At 55.1% G+C, this 13,343-nt stretch overlaps 1 protein-coding gene across 3 annotated transcripts in view; it reads left to right on the top strand.

Moving 5' to 3' along the window:
- The first annotated feature begins 4,524 nt into the window (after positions 1-4,524).
- Positions 4,525-13,343, top strand: part of Grid1 (glutamate ionotropic receptor delta type subunit 1) — a 714,577-nt gene continuing 705,758 nt past the window's right edge. For all 3 annotated transcript variants that reach the window (XM_028878315.1, XM_028878314.1, XM_028878316.1), the window contains exons 1-2: positions 4,525-5,029; positions 7,246-7,401. In XM_028878315.1, the coding sequence (XP_028734148.1) occupies positions 4,951-5,029; positions 7,246-7,401 (235 nt within the window). In that variant the 5' untranslated portion in view covers positions 4,525-4,950. The remainder of the gene's footprint in view (positions 5,030-7,245; positions 7,402-13,343) is intronic.

Genomic DNA, 13,343 nt, shown 5'->3' with positions numbered 1-13,343 from the left:
GCTCCAGGTTGCTGACTGTATAATGGGATAGAGGGAGGTGTTTTCCTTACAAAGATGGGGTGCTCCTGTCTGGGTGGTATGCTCACACATAGTATGGGTCTTCTTTCTCCTCATTGGCCCATGGCATGTGGCTCCGACAAGATGAAGTCCTTCTCCACCTGACTGCCAGCTGTGGCCATGCCTGCATTGTTGACAGGGCCCTCTAAGGGTATCAGCAGCCAGCCCAGCAGGTCCTGCCCTGGTGGTTCAGCATCCTGCTGTGGGGAGGCTATCCTCAGCCATGCTTTCTCCACCCACACTCTTCTCCTCGTTAAAACCGAAGACGAAATCAATGAGGCTTCGAATCATGGAATAAGCAAGGCCAGAGATTGCTGGCCTGGGAAATTTGAAAGCAAAAACCTCAAGAGAGTGACCAAGAGGGAAAACAACTTTAAAAAATACAGTCATATAAAAGAAGATCAAATAAACATAAGCACTAGATGAAAGAGGTTGGCAAGAAGGAGACAAAGCAGAGTTGGGCCACTGTCATTCAACAGATGTGCCAGGCAGCTGCTGAGGGCATGGAGGAAATAAGCAATAAGTAAGTGTCTCAAAAAAGTCTAGGGGCATACCCCAGTATGTTGCATACACCTAGCATTCCATCTTGGGGGCTGAAGCCGAAAGATCTCAAATTCAAGTGTGATCTAAGCTGCAATGGTGAGCCCTTGCCTCAACACACACACACACACACACACACACACACACACACACACACACACACACACACACACAAAGCAAGAATGGAAAGCTGGGTATGGAGGCTTGATCTCCCGGGCTCAGGTCCAATCAGTGAGCAGGTTCCTCGGAGCCTGTGGACTGCACTCTTTCCTACAGGCCAACTGACCCCTACATGGCTCGACTCAGGTCTCTGCTTCGCCTCTTTCCTGTGCACACAAGGGCGCCCAGTGCCCATATCCAAACCTGTAGACTTCCTCGGGCTGGCAGGGGTCTCTCTGCCAGTTGTACCCCTCCTGCAAGTCTGGCTGGACTGCTACAGAAAACTCCAGTCAGCTGCGCTGTGCCGGGAGGAAGGAGGAAGACTCAGGACCACAGGTACTCTGGGTAGCTCCCTAGGAGAGAGCGTGGTTGGGAAGCCACCTGAGCTGGTGCTGGTCAGTGGTGGCTTTACTTGGTCAGGTGGCTCCTCAGGCCTATGCTAGGGCGATAGGTCATGGGGAGGGCCAGGATTCCAGGTTTCCTTTACTTGGCCCATTTATTGGCTGGAATGAGGGAGTGATGACGGACAAAGGAGAGATTTATGTTTCTGGAGTGACCATCACAATGACTGTGGCTTTCAAGTGGACACCTGTAGCCTTTCTCTTTGCCTGGACATTTTACCACAGCTTTGGTGGCAAACTTCTGGCTCCCAGCAGTACTTTAGTAGACAGATCTGATGGCTACCCCTCCCCCCAATCTTCAGTTTCCTCCTACATCAAATTCTACCTCCTGGGAAGGGAGGGAGGGCTGAGCACAGGTCTTCATGGGGTAAGTGCTAAATAAAGGTAGTTAGAATCAGCATAACTGAAGGGCACTTTCCCAAAGACAATTCCTGGTGTTGGCTGAGCTACAACAAAGGACTGATCAACTCACTCTTGATTCCTGTGAGTACACCTCTGTGTAGTGAGGAATAACTCAAGAAGAACAACTCCTGGTGCTCCCAGCAACTCCTCCCATGTCTTGGGCAAATCATGCCTCTCTGCGAGTGTTAGTCTTTCCTTCTGAGTAATGGGCATGCAACCTGAGGCCTAGAACCTGATAGTTTGTCTTCTCTATCTAGGTTATTACACAGTGGTGAGCTTGTGTTGTTTTTCCTGGGGCTAACAAACCTGATTTTGCCAGGGATAGTGGCACACGCCTTTCTTTAATCCCAGCACTCGGGAGGCAGAGGTAGGCGGATCTCGGTGGGTGTGAGGCCAGCCTGGTCTACAGGAAAGCCAGGACTACATAGGTTGGAGACTGTAAGGGGTAACCACATCATCACACTTATCATCTTTCCACCATGGAATCAGTCCCCAAAGAAACCAAATGTTTGCTTTGTCTCTAAGTAAAACACAACAAAACAAATCAACCCTCTAAAACCAAAAACATCCCCAGACAACCCTGATTTTAGATGATCAGGACTTGACAGGGCTGAGCTCAGCCAGAAACAAAGGTTTGGCGAGCAAGTCCCCCTCACCCCCATGCACCCCCTGAGAGCTGCCATCCTAACTTCATGTAGCAGAGGGAAGATCACAATCATCCTTCCTAGAGATGGTTCTGCTTTGGTCTCTGGTGGGGGGAGTTGTGCAGACCTTGCCTAAGGGCCAGGGGAGGAGTGTGCAGGGCCTTCTAGTCTGCCTGGGAAAACTGGCCTGGCCGTGCAGAGTGTTTTGTGGATTAGCGGCAGGACTCCCGCTTCTGCCCGTCACCTGGGGATGGTGCAGACTTGGTCCAGTTTAAGACAAGGGGTGCCCAGCTGAGGAGGGGAGGTTTCTCCAGACCAAAAGTTTTCAGGGACTCCAACTTGAGATGTAACCTGCAGGTCTCCATCTTACAGATTAGAATTTGATGGTGTGTGTTGCGCTGTCTTCTCTGTATCTGGAAGGGGCTCTTGAGGCTTGCCTCACACCCCTACCTAGCAAAATATACAAGGATAACTAACATCGGAGTGGGTATACCCCATGCTCACCCTGCTTACACACTGCAGTGTGGGACAAGGAGATGATTGGGGGTGTTCCTGACCCGGTGGCTCTTGACCTTTGGCTGGAGACTCTAAGGAGTGGCCACACCACACTTACCACTATGGAGTCAGTCCCCACACGAACCAAACGGCTAAATACTGAAGCTGATCAGACTTTATTTCCCACTTCCCTACAACTTTTCAGCCAGGAAATGCTGGAACTTCGCAGGACTAAAAATTGGAGACAAGAGGATTTTGCATCAGCTGGATGGGCATTTCCCCACTCCAGGGTCCCAAGGCTTGTTGTGAGTTGTGTGGAGTCACACTTGGCCCTGCAGCCCAGCCTCCCACCTGCAGCTGTGGTCATTTCTTTCTTCTTGCTCACCAGGCCCCCTCATCACAGAACGAACGGTGTTCCTTGATGTTCCTGCAGTCCCATATCCCCTCTGTTCAGCTGAGGTATTGCCTGCCAGCTTCCAGGCCCCTCCAGGTCTTTCTGAACAGCATCCTGGCCAACCCCTTTAAAGCAGAACTTGCCAGTGACAACTCGGTGGCTGGCAGCTTGACACTCACACAAATGCACGCTCCCCACACAATCCTTTCTTCTCTTCCTGTTTTGGCTCACTAGCAGCACTGACGCCTGCAAGCTTTTCCTCTTGGTCGCCTTTCGAACTGTCATCGCCTCCCGGAAGCCACAGCTGCCTTTACTTTCAAGCTAGGTCAGGGCCCAGGCCCGAAGCTCCTCTACAGCCCTCTCCTCATCTTTTTATGGCCTTTGTGGGTGTCTATCTTTCCCACGGCGCTGGGAGCTCTAGACAAGGCTGCAGCTGAGTCTATCTTGGTCCCTCGAACCCAGCGCTTATCCTGGCGCCCAGTTCTGCCAGGCTCGGCTGGACTCAGTTTCCGAGGGAATCAGAATTCCGGAGGGCTCAACGGTCTCCCTGAAATCTTGGGTGTGTTAAATGGAGCCCAGTCCAACTAGGACCTGGGAATAGGGTTGTGAGCCCAGATTGCCTCCCCTCCCTGGCTCGATCCCTCAGCAGCTTCACCCTTTATATGGTGGTGGTGGTCCGCCCAGAGGCAGGGTACCCGGAGGCAGCGGGAGTCCGGCTTTGCTCCCGCGGCTGGGAGCGGGCTCTCCGCCCGGGCTCGCCCTAGAAAGCTTCGTGCAGGGTGGCTGTCTGAGCGCGCCGTCCGCTTGGAAGGCTCCTCACGTCCAGGCGCCGCGGTCACGGCTGCGCCGGTTTCCGGCCATGAATTGGGCTTCAGAGTCCGAGTCTCCTGCCCGACTCCCGGCGCAGTGCACCGCCCCGGGGGCGGGGGATGGATGTCCGCCGAAGTCTGCATGGACAGCTAGGGTTCGAGCCCGCCGCCCGCCCGCTAGCATCCTGGTGCCTGGCTCAGTGCCCCAGGCCTTGGGGTCTATCTGCAGGTTGCCCAAATCGCGGGTCCAGTTCCGAAAGCGGTTGTTCGTTCCGGCCACTGCAGACTCTCGGCTGAAGTCCCCCATCGCCAGCGAGCTCCGAGACCCCCACCTCCCCGAGGGCAATTAGTGACTGTGCCTCCTTCGTTTCTCCGGCGAACCCTGGGACCAAGCCCGCACGGCCAAGCCTCTGCTCGCCGCAGACAGGCCGGGTCTCCACCGCGGTGCCGGCCTCGGAGCATCCCCCGGCCGGGAGCGCGGAGCACCGGGCGCCCCCTCCAAACACCGAGCCGGCGAGCGGCGCACGGCGAGGCTAAGGCTCCGCAGTCACGTGGTGGAGAGGAGGGCGGAGGGGAGGGAGGCGGGCGGGAGGGGAGGGGGAGCGCCGCCGAGGGGAGGGGGAGGGGAGGGGCGTCCTCCGCAGTTCGCTCCTTGCTAAGGCTCAGACACACAGCCAGCCCGGAGCCGCCGCTCGGGCCGGGCCGCCGCCGCCGCCTCTGCCTCTGCCTCTGCCGCCCCCAGAGCCGCTCGAGTCGCTGGAAGCGCCGCCGCCACAGCCGCGGGCCGCCCCCGCCGCGCCGGCCTGGGCTTGGGCTGCGAGCGCCGCCGCAACCGCAACCAGAGCCGGCGCGGGAGCCCGAGAGCACTGGGCTGGGCTGGGCTGGGGCGGGCGCAGGGCGCAGGGGCGGGAGCACGGGGGAAGACGCACGGGCGGGCTCGGCTCTCCCGGGGAGCGGCCCGGGACTGCACCGGGACCCGCGCCTCCCCGCTCCGCGCTGCCCTCGGCCTCGCCCCGGGCCCGGGCGGATGAGCCGCGCGCCCGGGGGACATGGAAGCGCTGACGCTGTGGCTTCTTCCCTGGATATGCCAGTGCGTTACGGTGCGGGCCGACTCCATCATCCACATCGGTGAGCTCGGAGGGCGGACGGGCCGAGGCTGGGCGGGGGCCCCCAATAGAGACGGTGATGCGAGGCGACCAAACTTGTCGGTTCCCCGGGCCGAGGGGCTCGGCATGCAGTGGTCCCCCGAAGGCCCGCGCCGCCCCGCGGAGGAGCTGTGCTCCCGCCGCTCGGCGCTCCTGCGGGTACCTCGCTGCTCCCCGGGGCTCCTGCCAGTGCGCGGGGCCCCGCGGCCTCTGCCGACACTTAGGGCCGCGGCTGCAGGGAACCCGGGGATAGACTGCTTGTCGAGATGCATGTCCCTAGCGGGGCCATCGGCAGGCTGGGCCCTTCGGCACAGCCTGAGCACTGGGGCCAGGGACGGACCGAGCAGGGGGCTAGCTAAGTTGGCAGGGCAAGATCAAAGAGGCCAAAGCGGAACCATGTGTGACTGTGGATGGGTGCTGTCAGCGTGCCAGTGTGTGTGCACCTGGCACAGTGTTGGTGTCACTGTGAGAGGGCGTTGGGGTGTGTGGGGCCATCTGAGCGTGTGTTAGTGCGACTGCCGCGTTCTGCCAGCCTGTTAGAGTGGACACAGTGCTTGCCTGTTTCCCCGGTGTGTCTGCTTAGCTCTCGGTGTGGGGGTGTGTGTGTATCTGGTTGTGGCAACTGCAGCCCAATCCTGGACAGTTCCAGAGTTTCTGCCTGATCTAAGTCTTGGGGCCAGCGTACATTCTGGGTGGTAGGGGTGGAGGGAAGGAGCGTGGGCCGTGGGTTGGGGGGTGCTGAGCAGGAAGAGATGGATGGGGAGGAAGGAGATGAAGAGCAAAGGACAATCAGAGGAGGGGTAGCGATCGATCGGGAGTTAGGAGCAGAATGATTGGGATCTCGAGAAGTTGGGCCCGGTTTGGGGGGGGGCTGTCAGCTGCCGCTTTGGGGGAGCCCCTCCGCAGTCGCCTTTCCGGAAGTTGGGAAAGACCAGCGAACAGGGACAAACTGGGGGTTGGGAGGAGTGAGAAAACGTGGTTGATGTTACCCGCGGGGCAGAAAGAGGAAAGGGTGGTGAGTTCCTACATCAAGGGCTGCAGCGCTCCCCTCCGGGGTCGGGGCCAGGATCCAAACCTGCTTCCCGCCCAGGAGCCGGCGTGGGTCTCCCGGTCAGCATTGCGGCTCCAGTGTAGTGAGGAATCCGGGAGCTGAGCCCTTTTTACCCAGCTCCCAGCACCAGGGCAATTACAAGGCCAAGCAATAGGACCTTGGCGACCCTTGGCGCTTGGCAAGGGGCCTGGGGGTGAGGACCCCAAAGCAGCAGTCCAACTGATCTCCGCTGTAAGCGCAGGGTCAGTGAAAGCGTCAGGTCGGCCGGAGCTCCGGAAGAGCTGTCCTTGCTTCTAGAAGGACCGTTGAAGAGTGGTTTCTTCTGGGACTCTCAGTACGGCTAGATCATAATGTTTAGGGGTTTAGGATACAGCCCCACCCCTCCATACATACAGGAAGAGGAAGTGAGAGACAAGAGCAGAGGCATGAGGCCATGCAGCATCTTGACCATCCAGATGCTGGCTATCAATGCCTTATGCCTAAAGAAAAAAGGCTTGTGCAGGAGAGCCAACTGTGGACCATCTTCTCACTTCTGCATTCAGCATGGAATGTAAAGGAAAAAGGAGTCATCACTCCATCCTGGGATTGGGCTGGAGGACATTGTCCTCTTGGAGAATTCACTTTGGCTCCTGGGATGGGATTTATGGTACCACGTCAGGTGCATTTATTTGAGTGGGAGGCACCTCAGCTTGCCACATCTTCTGTATGGGACATGGCTGGGACATGTGATGCTTTGGTGAAGCCCATGTGACCTGGTGGTAGCACGAAGGATAAGCATGTGTAACTCATGTCAACTGTGTGCACTTGTGTGATGTGGGGGAGGGGAGCATATCCTGTTTGAGTTATGCTGGGAGATCTTTAAACTACCCAATCAAAACAGAATCCTGAACTAAGACTGGTGGCTCATGCCTGTAATCTCACTACTTGGGAAGGCTGAGGCAGGAGGATCACCATGAATTCAAGTCCGGCTGTGGCTACAGAAGGAGAACCTGTCTCAAAAAAGCATTATAAACAAAAACAAAATCCTAGCTCAGTCCTCCTACCACTTGGTACCTAGAGGTGCGGGCAGTGCCCGGACCCCAGGCTGGAAGTGAGGTGGGGAGGAGGGTTCCTCTCCAGGCCTGGCCTTGACCCCTCCTCTCTCTCAGGTGCCATCTTTGAGGAGAACGCAGCCAAGGACGACAGGGTGTTCCAGTTGGCTGTATCGGACCTGAGCCTCAATGATGACATCCTGCAGAGTGAGAAGATCACTTACTCCATCAAGGTCATCGAGGCCAATAACCCGTTCCAGGCGGTGCAGGAAGGTGAGTGGCCACTAAACCCATGCATGAGTCACTGGGCTGCAGCCAGTGAGGTCATGTAGCAATGGGTCCGGGCAGGGTTGCTACCCAGTCGCTTGTACAGAGTCTCCTAGTCGGCCTGCTGCTGTGCCAGGTGTGATGGTGGCGTGTCCTCCCAGGCTTAGCAAGGTAGGGTGGCTCCGTACTGTCAGGGCAAGCGAAAAGTCTCTATGCACTGCAATCAGGTCTCCTCCTCGCAGGAATGTGCGGCTTCTTTTCACGCTGGGTGGATGCGCGTGTGTGCTCCACGCCGCCGCCGCTGAGCAGGCGTGGAGCTCAGGGTTGTCTTTGTTTCTCGCGTGTTTGTGGGTGGGTGTGTCTTCGTGCCGTTGTCGCGTGCACCTCCCCAGAAGCTTCTCGTGGCCTGCAGCCCACAGGAGCTCGGCGCACGGAGCTCATCCTATAAGCACTGGCTGTCGCACAGCCTGGCTGGCGCGTTTGCTCATCCTGTGGGGCCTCGGTACGTCTGCCCGGCGGGTCCTCAGCCTGGCTTCTCTCTTCTTTGCTCCACTGTGTGTGGAGCAGCCGGTTTCTTTGCCGGGGCCAGCGCTGCGGGCCTAGGAAGCGTTGTTGTCGCCTGGGCCGGAGGTGGGCGCTGTTTGCTCAGGAAAAGAGAGGCGCTGGACTAGCTCTAATGGCAGGAAAATCTTAGCCGGGCCGGTGCAGCAGTATTCCCCTGCAGCTGTCTCGCTGGGACTCCGAGGCAGGGGCAACAGGTGGGCAGCCAGTGAGGCCATCACCCTTTGCTGGCTTCCCCTGGCACCTGCACTCGTGGAGTGTACTTGTAGAGTGCAGGCAAAGCACACACAACGCATAAAAGAGTGGAAACTGCTGCTTTCAGCACCGGCAGATGTCTGTCGTCTTCGGATGCATCCTTGTGTATTCCCTCCACTCCTACTTGGCTGGCTGCTCTTCAAGCGCCCCCCCCCTCTCTCCTGTTGTTGATTCCTGGTCAAGGCCCTGCCGGCTGCTCAACCATGCTCTTTCCCTTTCCTCGTTGTCTTGTTTACCACAAGCAGGGCTCCACTGTGGTGCCAGTGCCCTGAAGTGCCACAGGGTACAGCTGGAAGCACAGCATGCAGGGACTTCTTCCCAGAACTGGCAGGGCTACGGGGCAGGGAGGAAGTGACTGAGAGCTCTGCTGTCTGTCTCTCCTTGGGCTTGCTGGGCCTAGGGTCTCCCTGTCCCCGTGGGGTTACACACTGTCCGCCAGTTCCCTGGTACCTTAAAGGATGAGGTGAGTCAGTGGTGGATGCAGTCTGTAGCTAGTGCTGGGATCTTCATGCGGTTTTGGCCGGCCTCCTGGTTTTAGGTACAGCAAAGGATGGAGAGGGTGGTCAGCCCTTGGGACTGCCCCACTGTAGGCCTTGACGGATGAAGGATGTTTTAATTGTCCAGGTCTCCAGTCCCAAGTGCTGATTTGTGGTGGTGTTGGTGGCTGGTGCTGCTGGGGCTGGTGATGTGGTTCAGTGGTCAATAACACTTCCCACTCTGGAAGAGGAGCCTGGCTTGATTCCTAACACCTATCTAGTGGCTCACAACTGCCTGTAACTTCAGTCCCAGAGGTGTCTGGCACCCCCTTCTGGCCTCTGCTGGTTCCTGCACAAATGTGGCGTACTTACATCTGTGCAGGCAAAATATTCACACACAGAAAATAGTGAGAGCGCCTGCTTCCAGTACTGCAGATGTTTGTTAGCTATGTCCTTTGAAATAGAGGCATGGGGGTGTCCCTGTCCTTCTGGTGTGGCCTCATCCCACCGTCTGTCTCCAGATGCCCTCTGACCCCGAACTTCTTTTGTGTGATGGCATCATGGTCCCTTGGGACCTCTGCCACTGACCCATATCAGATTGGCGTGCCTCTATGGTTGTTGCTTCTGACAACTCTCCCCATAGTATAAGGCTTCCTTTGCTCATTCACTGTGCCCTGGAATGAAGCACAGCCGTCTCCACCAGCCGTACGCCAGGGACAGAAGGTGCTGACCTTACATAGGGTTATAACCCGAGGCAGGATGCACACACGTGGATGAACTGTCCCTGGAGAGGTCATCTTTGTTCAAAGGAGCAGCTGTTACACAGCTTCAGTTGACTTGTGCCTTGTTGGCGGGAAAAGTCCTCGTATTGTACATGTATTTATCATTTAAAGCAAAGCCCTGAATCTGCTCTTCTTTTACACTTTGTCCTGGCAGTAAAGGCTCCAACCAGGTTCAGACTTTTTTTTTTTTTTTTAAATCGGTTGTTACTTGCCTTGTGTAACTGGAAAAATATCTCTATCTCCAAGGATGGCAGATTGACAGTCTCAGAAGGGTATGGGAGTATTTCTGCACATCTGGAATGAGGGAGTGAGATGATGAGGATCAGTAGTTTTTAGGCATAGAAACACTGGACAGGTGCTGTTGCTGGTTAAAGCTGGCATGCCCTTTCAACCTTGGGAGTGGCATGGGCTGACATCTACCTTGTTATCTATCCCATGGCCTTGCATAGCTCCTGGGTGCCTTCAAGGAAAGGGAGGAGCTATCAATGGAGGCCTTGGGAAAAGCTGAGCATTGCTTAGCAGCCTCCTCCCCTTGGCCTAATGCTTGTGGAGCAAGTATTCAGCTCATTGGGTCTCCTTTCTTGCTTGTTCTATGGGGTACTTGTCTGCCCAGAGGCTGGCTCTTGCTGGGTAGCTATCCCAGCCTTTTCTCCTGAGCTCGGACACTTACTGCAGAGGATAGTATTTGGGGAATGCAGAGCAAGGGCATGCTGGGACTCAGTCTTTATCACAGAGAGGACAACTGTCCAGTGTGTCCCAAGGGGTCTGGGGTTAGAGAGATGCTGCCTTGTTTAAATTTGAGGGGTGACACCACGACCCAGGGATGGAAGCCTGGTTGCTGGAGCCCAGAGATGAGAGCCTGCCTCCCTCATTGCATGAGCTGGGGGAGTCTTGGCTCTGTGCCGAGCTCCTCTTTCTGTATCTGTTAAAAGGGAATAATTGCAGTAGCTGCCTCCTGGGATTATTGGGAGGATTAAATGAGATGAGACCTGTATAAATTGCCTGCATAAGGCCTGAGGTTGGTGTTGAGTAAACACTAATTCCCTCCCTATGCTCCGACCCAGCTATGACTTTTCCTCAGTGTCTCTTAAGGCTATTGGTATTTCAGCTACATAATTTCTTAAGCTGGTGAATTCCTTGAGAGAAGACCCTAAATGACCTTTTCATTTTCAGCTTTTACTACTCCCCCCACCCAGTTATAAAATGAATGCATGGCTACAAGGAACATGGGTTACTTTTAAAATGTAAAAAAGAAAGAGGCCAATGAATGCTTATTATATAAAACGTGGAAGGTGCGGAGAACAAGAAGCAGAGGGAAACCCTCCCGAGCCTCACGGCATTATTTCCTTCTGTCTTTTTCTCCCTTTGTATTTACAAAGGAAGAGGGCTCTCATCTGTTTTGTGCTCCATATTATTGGCTTTTTCATGAAATCTCCATGAACTAATTGTAAACATTATTTCTAGTGCCTGCATGTGTTTTCCGACATACACTTAAAAAAAAAAAAAGAAATGGAGTCATTTATGTGGAGATATGCATACTTAAATATTTCTGAAGAAAACAAGAAACTCTCCTTGGATGGATGTGCTGGCTCTAAGATTTATACCTATGATTTCCTTGGAATCGTCTTACAAACTCCTTACAAACACTGTCTTTTAGGATAGTATGTCGGATATGTGCTTTATGAGGGTCTGAAATGAATAAACAACACGGGACAGTTAAGCTCTAACATGTTGCATCTTGGATGGTTGAAGTTTGCATTAACATGCTCTACAAGACCAGTATGAGAAAAGATACTAATTTGTTGAAAAAGTCAACTGTTTTTCAGCGCTTGCTCAAGCAGAAGATTATGTAAATGCATAAAAGAGCTGGCTGCACACGAGTCTCCTTTTACAGAATTATCTTTTGCTGTGAGTAGAGGATGCGAGTTAGTGGATCGGCGGTAGATGTATCTGTCACATCAAGGGAGGATAACGTTTTAAGGGAGCGGCAGAGGAAGGCAAAGTACACGAGATGCTGTTCTTTAGCCACCGGAAGCTCAAGAAAAAGACAAGGTTAAAGGGCTGGGGATGCAGACGGTCCAGAGAGCGCTTGTCTCGCAGGCGGCGCAGAGCCCCGGGTTTGACCCTCGGCACCTCACAAACCCGGTGTGGTGATGTTCACCCGCCTTTCGAGCCCTTGGGAGGTAGGGTAGAAGGCTAAGCTTACCCTCAGCTGCAAAGTGAGTTTAGTGCCAGCCTGGGCTACCGAGACCTGTTTCAAGAGAGAAGAGGTGGTGTGGGGGAGACCAAGTCAAGAGTGGTGGTACGGCAGAGTGGTCACCTATTGTGAGGCCCTGAGCCCCATGCTTAATACCACATAAAACAACAAAACAACAACAACAACAACAACAAAAAAAACCCAAAATAGCTAAAATTCCCTAAGTGTAGTTGATTGTTGACAGAATGAGGAAGTGTGATTGAAAAGATACAGGAAGCTTGTAGATGGCCACTCTGAAGGTCGGGCAGACTCACCCCCTCTCCTTCCCGGTGGGCACCCTGGCGCTCACTTTGCCACACTGGTGGTGGGTTCTGCTAGAGGGCCCGACCACGGCTTCCTCTTTTACTTCTGCTCAGAATTAAAGGCTTCACTGAGGCCACATCCTGGCATCCCTGAGGGCATCTTCTTCAGGATACCGAGGACATTGCCAGGGGCTCTGAGTGAGTGTGACATTCACGCCATCAAGAAGGAGTGTCTGGGTCCACTGCCTCCATCGCGTCACTCAGCTGTGTTCGTTTGCTCCTGGAGTACAAACACTTTTTACCTCCTGTTTGGTGGGTTGAAGCGGCGCCCACTTGTCCTTTGATAACTCTGCAGGTCCCGAGCCAGACGTGGACTCACTGGGCTGGGGCCCAGGTGTCGCTATGGATGGTACCTTACGGCTACCCCGGGACAGATTTGTGTCCTTTCCCACTTCCCAGTGCTGCTTCTTCCTCCGCTCTGGGCCCCGAGATTCTTCTCCAGAACTCCCAGCAGTGAGCCAGGTCCTTTTCATGTAGTGCTATCTGACCCCGCCTCTCTCTTCCAGGGGTAATCAAGGGCGGCATTCCTATTTTAAGGTTAGCTGATTTGAAAACGTCACCCTGTCAGTGGTCTGTATTCTCCGTGTAGCCGGCACGGTCACAGTTCCGGTGACCAGGACGCCGAGGTCTGTGTGGGCCACTGTTGCACAGCCTCTGCGTGCCTGCTGCGGCCAGAGCACGTTGTCACTGGGCTCTCTTTCCATTTCATGAGGTTTCTGCTTCCTGCTGTCTTGCTGTGTCCCTAGTCTCATCCAGGCTGGCTTGACTAGCTTGGGATGCCTGGCTGGGTTTTCATTCCACAGGCGCGTTCTACAGGTGTCCCCGTGTGGGCCTGTGGGGCCTCCACAGAGTCACCTGTGCTCTGGGATGGCAGATGGCTCCTCTTCTGGGCCTGGAAGCTGCTTGTACATAAGGAAGTGCACGGAGGAAACTGTGAGTCCCAGCCTCCTTTCCTACCCAGGGAGTCTCTTTCCCAGAGGCTCACCCTCCGGCTCCCAGCCTCCCCACGTGTGCCCTTAAAGCCCTGGCTGTGGTCAGTCTTGCTTTGGTGCCCTGGGCTGGAGAGAGAGCGATGCTCTTCCTGGCCCCTCGGCACCGTCGCCAGTGATGCTTCAACCCCGAAGATGTGTGGGAAGACGGCACATGCACGAGGTTCCTTGTTAGACTCTGGCTAGGTACCAGGAACTGTGTAATCCCCTCCCTGGCTTCTTCTCAGGCTTTGGGGTTCTTCTCCACTGATCACTGGGATCACGTCACTGCATGTGCACACACATACATGCCAGCATTCCTGTGAACAGGCACATCTAAATGCGTA

Source organism: Peromyscus leucopus, chromosome 9 (genome assembly GCF_004664715.2).
Source record: "Peromyscus leucopus breed LL Stock chromosome 9, UCI_PerLeu_2.1, whole genome shotgun sequence".
NCBI lineage: Eukaryota > Metazoa > Chordata > Mammalia > Rodentia > Cricetidae > Peromyscus > Peromyscus leucopus.
This window is presented reverse-complemented; position numbering and strand designations above follow the sequence as displayed.